General features: G+C 46.2%; 1 protein-coding gene across 1 annotated transcript in view; it reads left to right on the forward strand.

The window, feature by feature from the left end:
• Positions 1 to 14,152, forward strand: part of PTMS (parathymosin) — a 48,557-nt gene that overhangs the window by 21,281 nt on the left and 13,124 nt on the right. Inside the window, exons 3-4 of the mRNA XM_044079595.1 lie at positions 1,560 to 1,614; positions 5,562 to 5,647. Coding sequence (XP_043935530.1) covers positions 1,560 to 1,614; positions 5,562 to 5,647 — 141 coding nt within the window. The remainder of the gene's footprint in view (positions 1 to 1,559; positions 1,615 to 5,561; positions 5,648 to 14,152) is intronic.

A 14,152-nucleotide genomic window follows, 5' to 3' on the forward strand; every position in this document is an offset into this window, starting at 1 on the left:
GTTTGTTTTTTTTTAAGTACAAAATCCTGCTCCTTGATCTGTTTTTCCTCTATCCCTTGGGTCTTCACCATTGATGCCTCTTACCTTTACCCCATCAACCCACTTAATCTTTTGTCGGGGGTGGAAGCCAGGCACCTCTCAGCCTGGATGAGAGCCATATGGCCCACTCATTCCCTGGCTGGAAGGTCTCTTCATCTCATTTGATTCCTGGAGAGGTGAGTGTCAGGTGGTAGGGAGTGGGCCACTCTTCTAGACCCAATGAACCCCCACCTCCTACCCCCAGAGATACTGACACCTACTGCAGCTGTCTTGAATTCACGATGTGCTACTTAACTGCACATCTTCCCTGGCTTATGCAGGTATCACCCAGGCATCAAGTTAGAGCTGACCCGCCCACCCAGGTTGAGTGAACTGGCAATAGCCACTAATTTCTACCCTCCCTGTCCATTCCATTTTAGAGCATGTGCCATTAATCAAACACAGGTCATCTTTGCCAGTCAGGGCTTCATCCCTCTTGTGTGTGGGAGGTAGGTGCTCCTTGGTATGTGTTTTGGTGTGGGTTACACAGATGGTTCCCCCTTATTTAGTTGGATGAAATCCTGTATCTTTTTAGAGATGGAACATCCTGAATATCACTGGTAATGACGGTGCAGGCCTGAATGCCCTTCATTTCTTTTGCATTTCGTAGGACACCAAACACTTTGAAGTTTGAACACACATTTCTGTACATCTAACAGTACTTTGAAGGCAGACTTGTAAAAGTACCAAGTCATTGTTTTTTATTTTATTAGAAATGTCAATTAAAATCTTCCCAGTGTTCACTGATACCTTAAAGAGAAGCTGTGTGCGTTAACAGTGAAATCAACTGCCAGGTTTTAACTGGTCCTGTTAAACAGAGTACAGTTTTGTCCAATGTATTTCTGAAGTTCCATGCATGTGGAGCACTCATTGGTGACCAAAACAATGAGACCCCCCCCCATTCATCTTGGGATTTGTATACTTAGGTGACTTTCCTCTGGCATGGGAATTATGGGAGATGTGCAGTCTTCCAGGGCTCTTGGCATTCTGTTTTTTTTATAGATGACCTTTAAGAGTGTGTATATAAGAATGCATTTTATGTCTATTCCGTGGCTATATCATCAAAGCCCGTTCAGTTGAAACCAAACAGACTAAAATACAGCATCAGAAGACTTGCAGTTTTTCCTTCTGAGGCCTACTTGGATGGGTGCATGGAGCATAGTCAGTCTGCATGAGGGTCTGTGGGGGTTTGCTTAATTTGTAAGAACTGTTTCAATAGCTGCCCATTTGTATATTCATATTGACCAAATGGGCTTGTTTTTGAATCGTTGTTGAGCTTCAGCCCTACAGTCATTACAGGAAGTAGAAGAGGTGACTGCTGGGAGTTGTTGTACCGCCGTTAGAGCATGCTCATTAATGAGCTAGAGCAGCGATAATCTGACAAGTATACAGGTTGTAGAGCTGCAAGCAGCACTCATTCATTTAAGCCGACTGTAACTGACACAATATTCAAGTAACTTTGTTTCCTATTCGTTTCATAGGATGAAGAGAATGGAGCAGACGCTGATGATGCTGATGATGCCGAAGGTGATGAAGGTAAGTCAACTTTTTTTCTAGACTAGATACAAAAGAAAGATTTGCGTAGATAGGCGGATAGGATAAATGAATGGCTTCCCATCGGCATAACACTGTGTGAGATAAATGAAGAAACATTATAGCCAAGTGGTTAGAGCAGGACACTGTAAATGAACGAAATGTGTTTTGGGAAAAAATGAGCCCACTTTTTTGATTCCTAATAAACACCATTTATGTGATGTGTGTCTCATGAGCAAGTCACTCACCTACTGGAACACAGTAAGATAACCCCCCAACCCCTCCCTTCATACAGTTGCTTATGACTAAAACAACTTTGTAGTAAAAAAATAAATTCGAGATGTCCTTGAAATGTGGGATTCTCATTCTTTGTAGTTACCTGCAGTGAATCATGTTAAGTTTCATGCTGAGGTGCTGTTACAGCGTTTTCATCCAAGTGCACTAGCAAACTGAGGTGGGTACTAGGCATACCATGAGGTCATTGAATAGTCTGGCTCAACTTCTTAGAGTTAAGTGTCTTGGTCAGAGTCACTCAACAGGCAAACGGAGGCTGAGAGAATCAATTCCTGGATTATAGGTAACAACTCATTAATAGCTCATATCCTTAATCTTCTAGGCTAACCACCAAACTGTTTTTTTGTGTGTGTTATATACAGCATTAATTTGTTAGCTTTTGCAGTGAAATATAATTTTATCAGATTTTTTAGGTCTTACTATGCTGCTTACCCCTAACTTACTCCCACCATTTGTACACAAATTGTTGTTCCCCTCTTGAACTTTTCACCTTGAACTCTCACTGTTCATAGTAACAAGGCTAGGTTCCAAAATCATTTCCTTTATATTGGAATCCAGGATTTTGGTTGTATTGACAACTACAGTGACTGAATTGCATAGTTTCCATTTAAGTCACCGTACTCAAATTTAACCCCAAGTCCTCATTAACTACATTACTCAGAACCTTCTCTCCCAGGTAAAAATTTTGCTTGAGGTTATTTTGTACAACGTGGATGCCTAGGCACTTTCATACTCCCAATTTCTATTTTCTGGTTTGGCGTACTAGTCTCTGTGTGTGGCTCATTACAGTTTCCTGTCTTAAGCTTTGTCCACTGCATGTACCTTGATGAGATGACAGAATAGGACTGATTAGGAATTTTATTAGATTGAAGTTGTAAGTATTTTGTACATGATTTTGTTTTTACTGTTTAGTCTTTCAAGGCTTATTTTTTACTTTAAGGTTTTAACTTATTTTAATTGAATTAAATAGGATAATTACCTAATGACATTTATAGTCAAATGGTATAAATAGAGGGGCTGTTTTGTGTTTCCAGTGTTACATCTGATGAAGTACTATGACGAAAACGTAAATGAGTTGAGGCATTAATGTGGCTGTTGAAGCTGTTTTGTGTTTCCGGTGTTGCATCTTATGAAGTACTATGACGAAAACGTAAATGAGTTGAGGCATTAATGTGGCTGTTAAAGCTGTTTTGTGTTTTTGATGAAGTACTATGATGAAAACGTAAATGAGTTGAGGATTTAATGTGGCTGTTGAAGCTGTTTTGTGTTTAGTGTTTATTAATAAATTCACTCCTGGTGTGGACCACGACGTGCCTTGGCATTTTTTGGGTTTATGAGAGAAGAGGGCTTACTTTTCAGCCACTGGATGTCTAGGCACTTTTATACTCCCAATTTTTATTTTCTGGTTTGCTGTACTAGTCTCTGTGTGTGGCTCATTGCAGTTTCCTGTCTTAAGCTTTATCCACTGCATCTACCTTGGTGGGATGAGAGAATAGGGCTTACTTTTCAGCCAGTAAATACATTTGAATCAAATATATAATAAAATCAGAAGTAATGCCAACCCTAAATGGGCTGCTGTAGTGCTGTATTGCTCATTGTTCATTATAGAGGGCAGTGCTGCCCCTACCCACTTAGAACTGCACTCTTTTTTTTTTGGTTTGCTATTTCTTTACCTGACTTACCATTTTTAACTCAAACTGAGTTTTTCTCTTTGCTTTCAGGTTTCATTTGTGTCACTGAACTTGAAAGCTTTAATCAGTTTTGAATAGACCTTGTTAACATGAAACAAAGATGCATCAGCCATGAGAGTCCCTTTCCACTGACAACACCAGCTCCACACTGTCATTGCCATGGCCTCCCTTTTGTGAATTTATGCTGTTTGCATTGAGTTTTACTGGTGTTTAGTTATCTAATGTTTGATGCATTTTGCATGTTACTTGTGGATGTCCCTCTCCATAACCCAATGTAAGGGCTTCACACACTTTTCTCTGCCAGTGTGTCCTGCTCCATGCTGGCCTGGGCCTTACAGAGGCAGGGCAGTCATTACTTCTTCAGTCAGTTCCTACATTCTCAAATATATTTATGACACTACACTGCATCTTAAACGTTTCACTGCTTTCCACTTGTGCTTCCAGTCACTCAGTACAATGTATCACCCTCAGTTTGTTCTCCAAGATTTTCTTCCAGGTCTTTTTCTTACATTGAGCTGTAAAGTACCTTAAGGTAGTGTGTTAGTTAATCATTTCCCTGTAGGCTTTACTGACAAGTTACAGAATCAATCTCATATTAAGATGGCCACTGTATTTTCCAGTCATTTTTACCTTTGGACCCTACTAACATAACAGATCTGAAGGTTTTCCAGGAGAGCAGCCATCTAGCTTATTTTCTTTGCAGAACTCCCTAAGCATTACTGTCCCAGCCTCAGCCTCTTCAACGGCACATATGGATAATGTATGCGATCTCTGTGCCCTTCATAACGCATAAGTAGTGGCTGAGCTGTTTGTCATTCCTGACATCATCTTTGCCAAGAATCTGGTCTGGGTCTTTAGAATCCTCCTAACACAAGTACCTCATGTCCTACTAGCATCCTCCCCCATGTTATCTCTGCCCCCCCAAATTGGTGTCCCTAGTCCTGAAAGTAGACTCCCATTTGTTTCTGTTACCCCCCCCCCACTCCTCCTTTCTATCTTCACTTATTCATTCCCTTTTAGAATTCTGCAGTTGAGTTTCTCTCATCACCCCTTTGCTTCCTCATGGTTGGCAGTCTCTAACTGCTGTTTGCTCATATTTTCCTTGCTGGCATTCACTAGAATCCTATTTTATATCCTGTCTGATGGCAGTCACTAGTAGTCTATTTACATCTTTCCTTTCATAGCCTGTATTTGTTTATTTTTAAATCCTCCCTTTTGATTGTAATTAGCATTTAAAGTCCCCCATGCTGGCAGCTTGTAGGTATGTTTTTTCATCTCCCAGCCATCTGTTTTGCTGTATAAATTCATCTGCAGCCCCTTGCAAGCCCTCGATGTTAATGCAGTATGGCATGCCATGTTGTAGGTACTGGCAGGAGATATTTCTGATAAACAGTCTACACAACATTGCATTTATTTTGGTCCCTTCCCCACTGCAAGGCCTAGTTGCTTCCTTTTTCACTCTTGTAAATGTGTGGGAGTTGGCTGGCAATTGAGTCTATTGTAACAGTTGCTAGATGTACCTAGTGCTGCATTTCTTGTGAGTAAATCGACTGCTTCCACGTTCACAGTCCTCGTGCTTCTCTGCTTAAGCTAAATAACTGAAGTGTTATAGCAAAGTACACCTCTTGTACCCTTCTCCTGGAAAAGGTAAACTGGCCATTCCTTTTCAGCCTTTGCGCAGCCTTCAGTAACTCATAAGACACTAACTAAACCTGGGTTGCTGACGTTGAACATAAATTCTCTCACTGCACCATGAGGTCAGACAGCATATGCAATTTTATTTGTAGCTATGATTGTAATTGTGTCTACTTTAAGATCCTCTGTAAAGCAAAGATGCTCCATGTTGGTGCAGTAAAGTGTACTGTGTTTTTCATACTTGTAATGGTGAATTTTAAAATATGTACCTCTGGGTACTGAAAATCGGTGAGTCAGAAGTGCACCCATTTCTTTTTTGTCATTTTGTAGATGATGACGAAGTAGTCGATGAAGATGATGAAGAGGAAGAAGAGGAAGAGGAAGGCCATGTAGGGAAACGACCAGCAGATGAAGAGGTTGGTAACCTAGCTTTCTACTTTTCAGGCCTGTGTTCACTTTAGCTTTTAGTATAGCTTTGACATTTGTACTGCTATAGACATCCACTGTAAGGTGTGAAACAAACCCGTGGGTCTCTCAGTATGACAATAAAACAGCATAAATTGTCATGAGTCCCTCAAGGATGTTCTTCAAAATGAGATCCCTGTCTCTCATTCTGAAAAAAATAAATCATATCTCATCTTATGGACATTTTGCTTCCATACTAGAGGCATTCTTGTGTATTTCTGACAAGTTTTGGTGTCTTGAAGACAGTATTTTTCCAACCCAGATGCATCTTCCTTTCATTTATGAACTTCTTACACTGAAGACTATATTCTTTCATGCTTTTAGGACAAGATCTGAAGTAGGGACTTCATTTGTCAGCAACCTTTGGGTCTTGGATCCGACTTCGGATCCGAGCCGGCAACTTATTTTACAGCTTATGGATCCGAGCTCCTAGCTCCTCCCCTTACCCATAATCCCCTGCCGACCTTGATTGACCTCAGATCTAGTTTGCCGCTCTTAGAAGAGACAGCTGGATTTCAGAGCTCCTGGCGACTTTCAGATAAGTCTTGAAAAAAACTTGTCAATATAGAAAATTTTTTGATTACTTAAACAGTGTGTGTGTTTAGGATTCCCTTTTGTTAATTTTATTAATTTTTAGTGTAATTCCTCCCCTCGCTGGTTTGTAGAGTGTGTGTGTGTTGCTTGTGTTTTTGGGGCCTGGTGTGTTTGTGTAGTTACTTTATTTTTTTCTAATGTCGAAGGCCCCAAACCCCATTTTTTCTAAGTGCACCGAGTGTGGCCATAAGCTTTCACCGGCGGATGGCCACACTCGGTGTGTTCGGTGCCTTGGGGTTGAACAACTGTCCTCAGGGTGTTCCATTTGTGCAGCGTTCAACCCCAGGGCACTGAAAGAGCGGAGGTCGAAGTTGGTTCTGGCGGGACTTTTGCCCCCGGCTCCAGCTTCGGCCTCCGGTACTTCCGTGGCTCCTCCTCAGTCCTTGGTGGGAGCCACTCCTGCCCCCCTTCACCCGGACGGGACTCAAACTCCCACTAAGACGCCGGAGGAAAGGGAGGCCAGGAGGGAGAAAAGGAGGGAGAAGCACCACAAGCGGTGGGCTGAGGCCTCCACTTCGGCCCCCCCAGCTAAGTGGGCTTCTCCCTCCACGGCTTCCAGGTCCCCTCCTCCTCCGATCTGATCCCCTTGCTTTTCCCCGGACCCAAGGAGGAGGAGACCCGATCTCCGTCGAGGTCATCGAGGCGGCATTCCCGGCCCGCCTCGGTGGCCCCGCCGAGATCTACTTATAGTCTTTCTGATGCAGATTTGGACCGGATGATGAGAAGGTTCATCCAAGCCCAGCTGTAGATGGGAGTGCTCTTGCCTCCCCCCCCTTCGGGGGGGGGCTCGACACTTTTTTTGCCCCGATAGCTCCTTCTCCGACCCGCTTCCCGGGTTCGGAGCGCTCGGAGCCGGGCAGCATTGGAGCCGGGGTTGGGTCGGCGCTGACAGTAATGGGTACTTCGGATCCGACCCTGCCCTCGAGTCTGTCGGGTCCTTCATCGGATCCGACCTCTCGGAGCCGTGCGCCAAGCTTCGGATCCGAGGGATTCAGTGTGCCTTCGGCTCTGTCCAGGTCGGAGCACACGGGTCCTTCATCGGATCCGGTGGCCTCGGCGCCGGTTCCGATCCCTTCATCGGATCCGAGTGGGAGCCGGCTTTTGGATCCCAGGGAGAGAGGCTCCCCCTCGGCCTTCGATGTAGTGGAGAGGGCTCTGTTGAGAGCATCCGAACCCCCGGTCCTTGCATCGGCTCCACCCTGCACTCCCTCTCTGCTGGGTCAGGCTTCCATCACCCGGCCAGAGGGACAGCCTGCTTCGATGTCCCAGGTTGTTCCACTGGAACAGGATATTGCTGGTGAGACCTCCTCGGACAGTCCCCCCGAGGAAGTGCCTCGCAAGCATAAGTGTAAGAGGAGACACGTGGACTCCCCCGAGTCCTTAACAGAGAACACGGACTTGGATGAAGGGGAAGGCTCCCCAAGGTCACCCCCCGAGGATGTCTCCTTTGGAGACATCATGGAAATGCTCAGGATCGGGGGGGTGGTCTGCCCCCAAGGCTTCCTCCGATGAGTCCGTGTTCCTGGAGGCATTCGAAGCAGGCCCGTCTACCTCTTGGGTGTCCCCTCCGGCCGACCCCCTGGTGGACCTTATCACCACCAGGGATGGAAGGAGCCGGACACTGTGGAGCCAGTCCCCAAATGCCCGGATAGAATTTTGAGTCCCCCTGCAGACCGGTCCCATTGTAGCAAGGGTCCCCCCGTAGATGCCATGTTGATGGCGGCAGCCACGAAGAGGGAATTAGCTCAGGAGAGCCCCTCGGTCCATCCACCGAGCAAGGAGTCCCACTTGATGGATCGCCTCGGGAAGCGGGTATTTAGTTCAGCAACCTTCTCAGTAAGGTCCCTGAACTACATGGCACATGTCATCAGGATGCAGCGAGATCTTATCAAAGAATATGCTGCTTCCCCCCCAGAGTCCATGTCGGCGGAGGACAAGCAGTTGTACTCCACTCGTATGGCCACTCTAAGATCTGTTTCAAATACTTCTATGCGGCTTTTGTCCCACGCCACAGAGGGAGCCGCTAGAGCCAGCGGAGCGGGTCTAGTCATGAGACATCAGGCCTGGCTCCGACATTGTGACTTCGCGGAGCCCTTTAAGGCGTCCTTTGCGAATGCCCCCTTTGATGGTTCTGCCTTGTTTGGCAAGACTGTTCGCGAGACACTTGTCCAGAGCGAAAAGGACGGGAAGACGTTGTCTGCCATCGGAGTCTGCTTCTCTGCTCCCCAGAGGTCCTTCTCCAAGAACCAAAAGGGACAGAAGAAGATGTGGTTCCAGAAATCGCAACATTCCCATCCTGTTCCGGACAACCAGTCCTTCCGTGGCAGAGGAGGACAGGGAGAATGCCACCCTAGAGGCAGAGGGGCCCCGAGAAATTTTGGGTCCAGAGAAACCTTCTGTGATTGGCCCACGCAGCAGCCCTGAGGGGTTGCCCGACTGCTCCACTCTGGAGGCAGTCAGGGGCGCTTCTCGAAGCACCTGGCGGCTTGGGAGTCCATTACGTCAGATCTCTGGGTGCTTCGTATCATATCTAGAGGTTAGAAAATCCCACTGCACCATGTCCCCAGAATCAAAAACCTCCCCGATGTACCACCCGATCAGAGGGAGGCGGCAGCTGCAGAAATTCAGCAGCTGCTAGAAAAAAGAGCCATCCAGCCCGTCCCCCCAGATCAACTCGGATTAGGGTTTTACTCCAGGTTCTTTCTGGTGCCAAAAAAGACGGGGGACTTGAGACCGATTCTCGACCTTTCACTCTTGAACCTGTCAGTAACCAAAGAAAAATTCCGGATGGTCACCCTTCAATCCATTCTCCCCCTCTTGCGGGAGAGCAACTGAATGTGCTCAATAGCCCTCAAGGATGCGTACTACCACATTTCAATGGACAGACGATCCAGGAGGTTTCTCCGCTTCCGGCTGGGAGCCAGTCACTATCAGATGTTCATCGTGCATACAGCTGCAGTCATTACAGATGGGTTATCCTGCCGTCAGGCGGGTCCTCGGTCGGCCGAATTCCAAAGTCTAGGTCTGGCGTCGGTACTCTGCGCAGCCAGAAATCACCTTCACCGGCTAGCTCCCCATCTAGGCATTACGATCAACCTGGACAAATCCTCCCTTGCTCCAACACAAGTGAAAGATTTCATAGGGGCCAAACTAGATACGAGAAGTCTGCGAGCGTTCCTCACTTCGGAGCGACTTCAAAACCTGAGACTTCATGTGCGGGCCATCCTCCAATTAAAAGCCCCTCCGGCGGAATTGGTCCTGAGGGCGCTAGGCTCCATGGCAGCAGCAATAACTCTTCTTAAATACGCTCATCTGAATATGAGGGTGCTACAGTGGACCCTTTTAGTCCAATGGTCCTTTCAGTTTCTCCCCCTCAGCCATCCTATCTCACTCAGCAGGGCTTGCAGGAGGGCCCTCTTATGGTGGCTCCAGTCCCCGGACCTTCATACGGGACGACCCTTGTGCACGCTGCCTCCCCTCGCCACGGTGACCACGGACGCCTCTCGCCTCGGGTGGGGGGGCATTGCTCAGGCAGAACGGTCCAAGGCACGTGGAACGACACAGAGACCTCCTTGCATATCAACGTTCTGGAGATGAGAGCGGTGCTGTTGGAGTTGCAAGCACTTCAGAACCTTCTCCCCGTAGGAACTATTGTGATACAGATGGACAACATGTCAGTTGTCTGGTACATCAACAAACAGGGGGGAACCAGGTCCTACCCTCTCTGTCGAGAGGCCATGAGGGTGTGGGAATGGGCAATCTCCACCAACCGCTTCCTTATCGCAACGCACATTCCGGGACGGTCCAACATTCTGGCGGACAAGCTCAGCCACACTATTCTTTCCCCTTACAAGTGGTCTCTCAATTACCAGGTGGCAAAGCGGATTTTTGCCGAATGGGGGCAACCCTGCTGCGATCTTTTTGCCACTCCCTCAAACACAAAATGCTCCAGCTTCTTCGCTCTGATTCCCCCCCTCGGGGAAACCCCGAGAGACACTCTAGTGCATGCTTGGCCTCCCGGTCTACTTTATGCCTATCCTCCTCTACCCCTGATGCTGAAACTTATACAGAAAGCCTCTCGGTTGGGGAGCAGAATGATCCTCATTGCCCCATTCTGGCCTCGTCAAACTTGGTTCCCTTACCTGTGGTCTCATCTGGTGAATCCTCCCTGGATTCTGGATCCCATTCCGGATCTAATATCCCATCCCTTAGGCCTACCGATCCCGAATCTGGACAACCTGAAGCTGACAGCTTGGCTGCTCCAGTTCCACTCTTAGTCAGGACTCCCGGCATCTCTTCACCAGTTAAAGCCATCTTGGTGGCAGCACATAAACCTTCCACTAGAAAAGTCTATCGCAGTAAATGGAAGCGTTTTTCCATCTAGGAGCAACACCATAACAGAGATCCCTTCACGGCTTCGTTGCCGTCCGTCTTAGATTTCCTCACCGGACTTTTTCAACGGGGAGCTAGCTGTTCTACGGTCAAGGTTCAATTGGCAGCCATTTCTCATTACCATGTGGGACACGAGTCAGGTCCCTTGATGACTGCGAAATTATGTAAAACCTTCCTCAAGAGTACCTTCCTGCACAGGCCTCCTGTCAAGGAAGCTGTACCCCCTTGGGATCTATCATTAGTCCTTCAAGCCTTGACTGCCCCTCCCTTTGAACCAGCTGCCTCGGCCGAACTTAAATATCTTTCCTGGAAAACGGCATTTCTTGTCGCCATCACTTCAGCGAAAAGAGTTTCCAAACTTCAGGCCCTTTGTGCGAAACCTCCTTACTTGATTTTTCATCAGGATAGAGTGTACCTCAGGACCAATCCCTCCTTTCTTCCTAAGGTGGCCTCAGAAACCAATATCAATCAGTCCATTAACCTGCCTGTTTTCTTCCCTAAGTACCAGAATAAAGGAGAATACAAGCTGCATTCCTTAGACGTGCACAGACAACTGCGCTTCTACATTCATAGGACTGCTGGTCACAGACAATCCGATCAGTTGTTCATTTCCTTTGCCAAATTCAATCTGGGTAAAGCTATTTCTAAGGTCACCTTATCACGATGGATTTCACAGTGTATTCTTCGGGCCTATGAAAATTCGGGGAGGCCCGCACCTCAGGGAGTACGGGCGCAATCTACTCACTCCATATGTACTTCTGCTGCCTTTAGATCTAGAGTATCTTTGGATGATATTTGCTCTGCAGCCACTTGGGCCTCATCTCATACCTTTATCAACCTTTATAAGCTGGGTGTTATTTCCAGAGGGAGAGCATCCTTTGGCTCCGCAGTGCTCCGGAACATCCTTCCATGATGGCCACCCAAGATTCAGGTAGCTGGGGACTCTGTCCCAAAGGTTGCTGACAAATGAAGTCCCTACTTCAGATTAAGAAGTTATGTACTCACCATAACGTTCCATCTGAGTAGGTGACTTCATTTGTCTGCAACCATCCCCCCCTCCTTCCCCCTGGCCTTCAGAAGTCTATTCTTGAATGTCCTTTCTTGGTCCCTTTCGGGACACTTTTGGTCTGAGATTTGGTATAAGGGCAAACTTGATCTGAGGTCAATCAGGGTTGGCAGGGGATTATGGGTAAGGGGAGGAGCTAGGAGCTCGGATCCATAAGCTGTAAAATAAGTTGCCGGCTCGGATCCGAAGTCGGATCCAAGACCCAAAGGTTGCAGACAAATGAAGTCACCTACTCAGAAGGAACGTTATGGTGAGTACATAACTTCTTATTTCTGTTCATATCCTGAGAAATCATTTCTCATCCCAGGAACATCTTCCTCTCCACCTTCCCAGAGACATCCTTCTCCCACTCGAAATGCACTCCACTACCATTTCAGAGACAATTTCTAAGCTGAGGATGATTTAATTCTGTCATGGAATATCCTTTTCCCATACAGGAATAACTTCTTTTTCCAGACTCAAGACAGACACATCCATTTTCTTTTACTATCTCAATTGGCATTCTGTCCATTTTTATGGAAACTTTGGTCATCCTAGGTGCACTTTTTTGGTGCAGTAGGAACACTCCAGCTATTTGAGGAAGATCATTTTGAGTAATGAAGACATTTTTGACCATCTCTGTGATGTTTCTTCCCACCTACAGATATTATTTGGCCATCCCAGGAGCAATTTCCCTTGACTGGAGACATTCTGTTTTTGATGTTGCAATGTAGTTCCTGTCCGGGGGGGGGGCAGTCTTTATAGTAACAGTGGCACTTTATGCTTCAGACATTTCTGCTGCCTGTCCCATGGATAGCTTCCCCATTCTCAGGATCATCTCCCATCCCAGGTGTATTGTTTTGCCCATCATGGTGGTAGCCACCTATCCCAGGGGGTTTCTTCTCTCATTTGTGCAGCAGTCTAAAGTCATGGAGACATTTTCCTGCTCATCTCATGAACACTTGCCCATCCTGGTGACATGCTCTTGTCCCTCCCAGAGACACCTCCCCCATTCTGAGGTAACGTATTTCTTCCAGTAGTGCTTTCCTGACATTCTTTTCCCATTTCAGGATTCCCATAATGTTGGTAGTCTTTGTCCATCATTGAGATGCTTCATGCTTATTTTCAAATAGCTGTTTTCCCAGGGCCTTTTATTATCACGTGGTGCATTTCCCATCTATTCTTAGGATGGTTTCCATCTCTATGGATAATCTCTTCCCATTCTAAGAACACCTTCCTTCCATTTCCAGAACCATGCCCCTATTATTAGGATACTGCTTCCATGCGTGGATCATTGTCAACAACTTAGATGTGGGTCTTCCACTGAAAGGGAAGCTGCCTTTCCTGGAAATTGCCTCCTCTCCTGGTGCACTTTTCCATTTCTTTGACACTGTTTAGCTATCCTAGGGATAACTTCCTATCCCAGAGTTCCTCCATAGAGAAAGTGTTTTTGTTACTTTTGAGGATTCCTTTCCCATGTAGCACGGCTGGCCTTAGGCTTAGGCAAACTAGGCAACTGCGTAGGGCGCCATACATCTCAACTTCGTAAAGGGCGCAATTTTTATTTATTCATCTATTGAAGATACCCCATCCGTAAAGTTTGTGCTCCCCTCGGCGCCCTGTCTCCGAGTCAGTACTTGCTGTACTGTTGCATATCAGGTGCCCTCCTCCCATTTCTTGGATTAATCAGATACATTTTTACATAGGTTTGGAAAAAAAAAAAATATGGAAGTAGAAAGAATCATATTTGCTGACTTTGTTTTTTTCAAGGAACACAGGTCTGTAAATCTAGCTTGACGGTGGCCATGTGCAGGACTGTACACTTGTGTTCCTGTCTAGACACCGTAATATAAGCTTACTGAGCGGCAAACAAGTATATTTTGGAGAAAGAAATATTGTCAGTGCATGTACTTGTGTCCTTGCCTTTAGTAGTGTTTATAAAAACCGTTTTCTATAGGGAGTAGGGGGTGTGCTTGTAAGAAAACAAATGCATTTCAAGTGTTGACATAGTTTTGAAATGTTGGCACCATCACACAAAAGTACACAGAGCTTTTTCTGCAAATGAGCTTTTGTGAATTAACTTGGTAACATTGAATGTATAATGCAAGGGATATAGCTTTTAAAATGTATTTGCACAATTACAGATCTGAAGTAGGGACTTCATTTGTCAGCAACCTTTGGGTCTTGGATCCGACTTCGGATCCGAGCCGGCAGCTTATTTTACAGCTTATGGATCCAAGCTCCTAGCTCCTCCCCTTACCCATAATCCCCTGCCAACCCTGATTGACCTCAGATCTAGTTTGCCGCTCTTAGAAGAGACAGCTGGATTTCAGAGCTCCTGGCGACTTTCAGATAAGTCTTGAAAAAAACTTGTCAATATAGAAAATTTTTTTTGATTACTTAAACAGTGTGTGTGTTTAGGATT

This window comes from Protopterus annectens, chromosome 8.part0 (genome assembly GCF_019279795.1).
Source record: "Protopterus annectens isolate FY-2018-M chromosome 8.part0, PAN1.0, whole genome shotgun sequence".
In the NCBI taxonomy this organism is placed as follows: Eukaryota; Metazoa; Chordata; order Ceratodontiformes; family Protopteridae; genus Protopterus; species Protopterus annectens.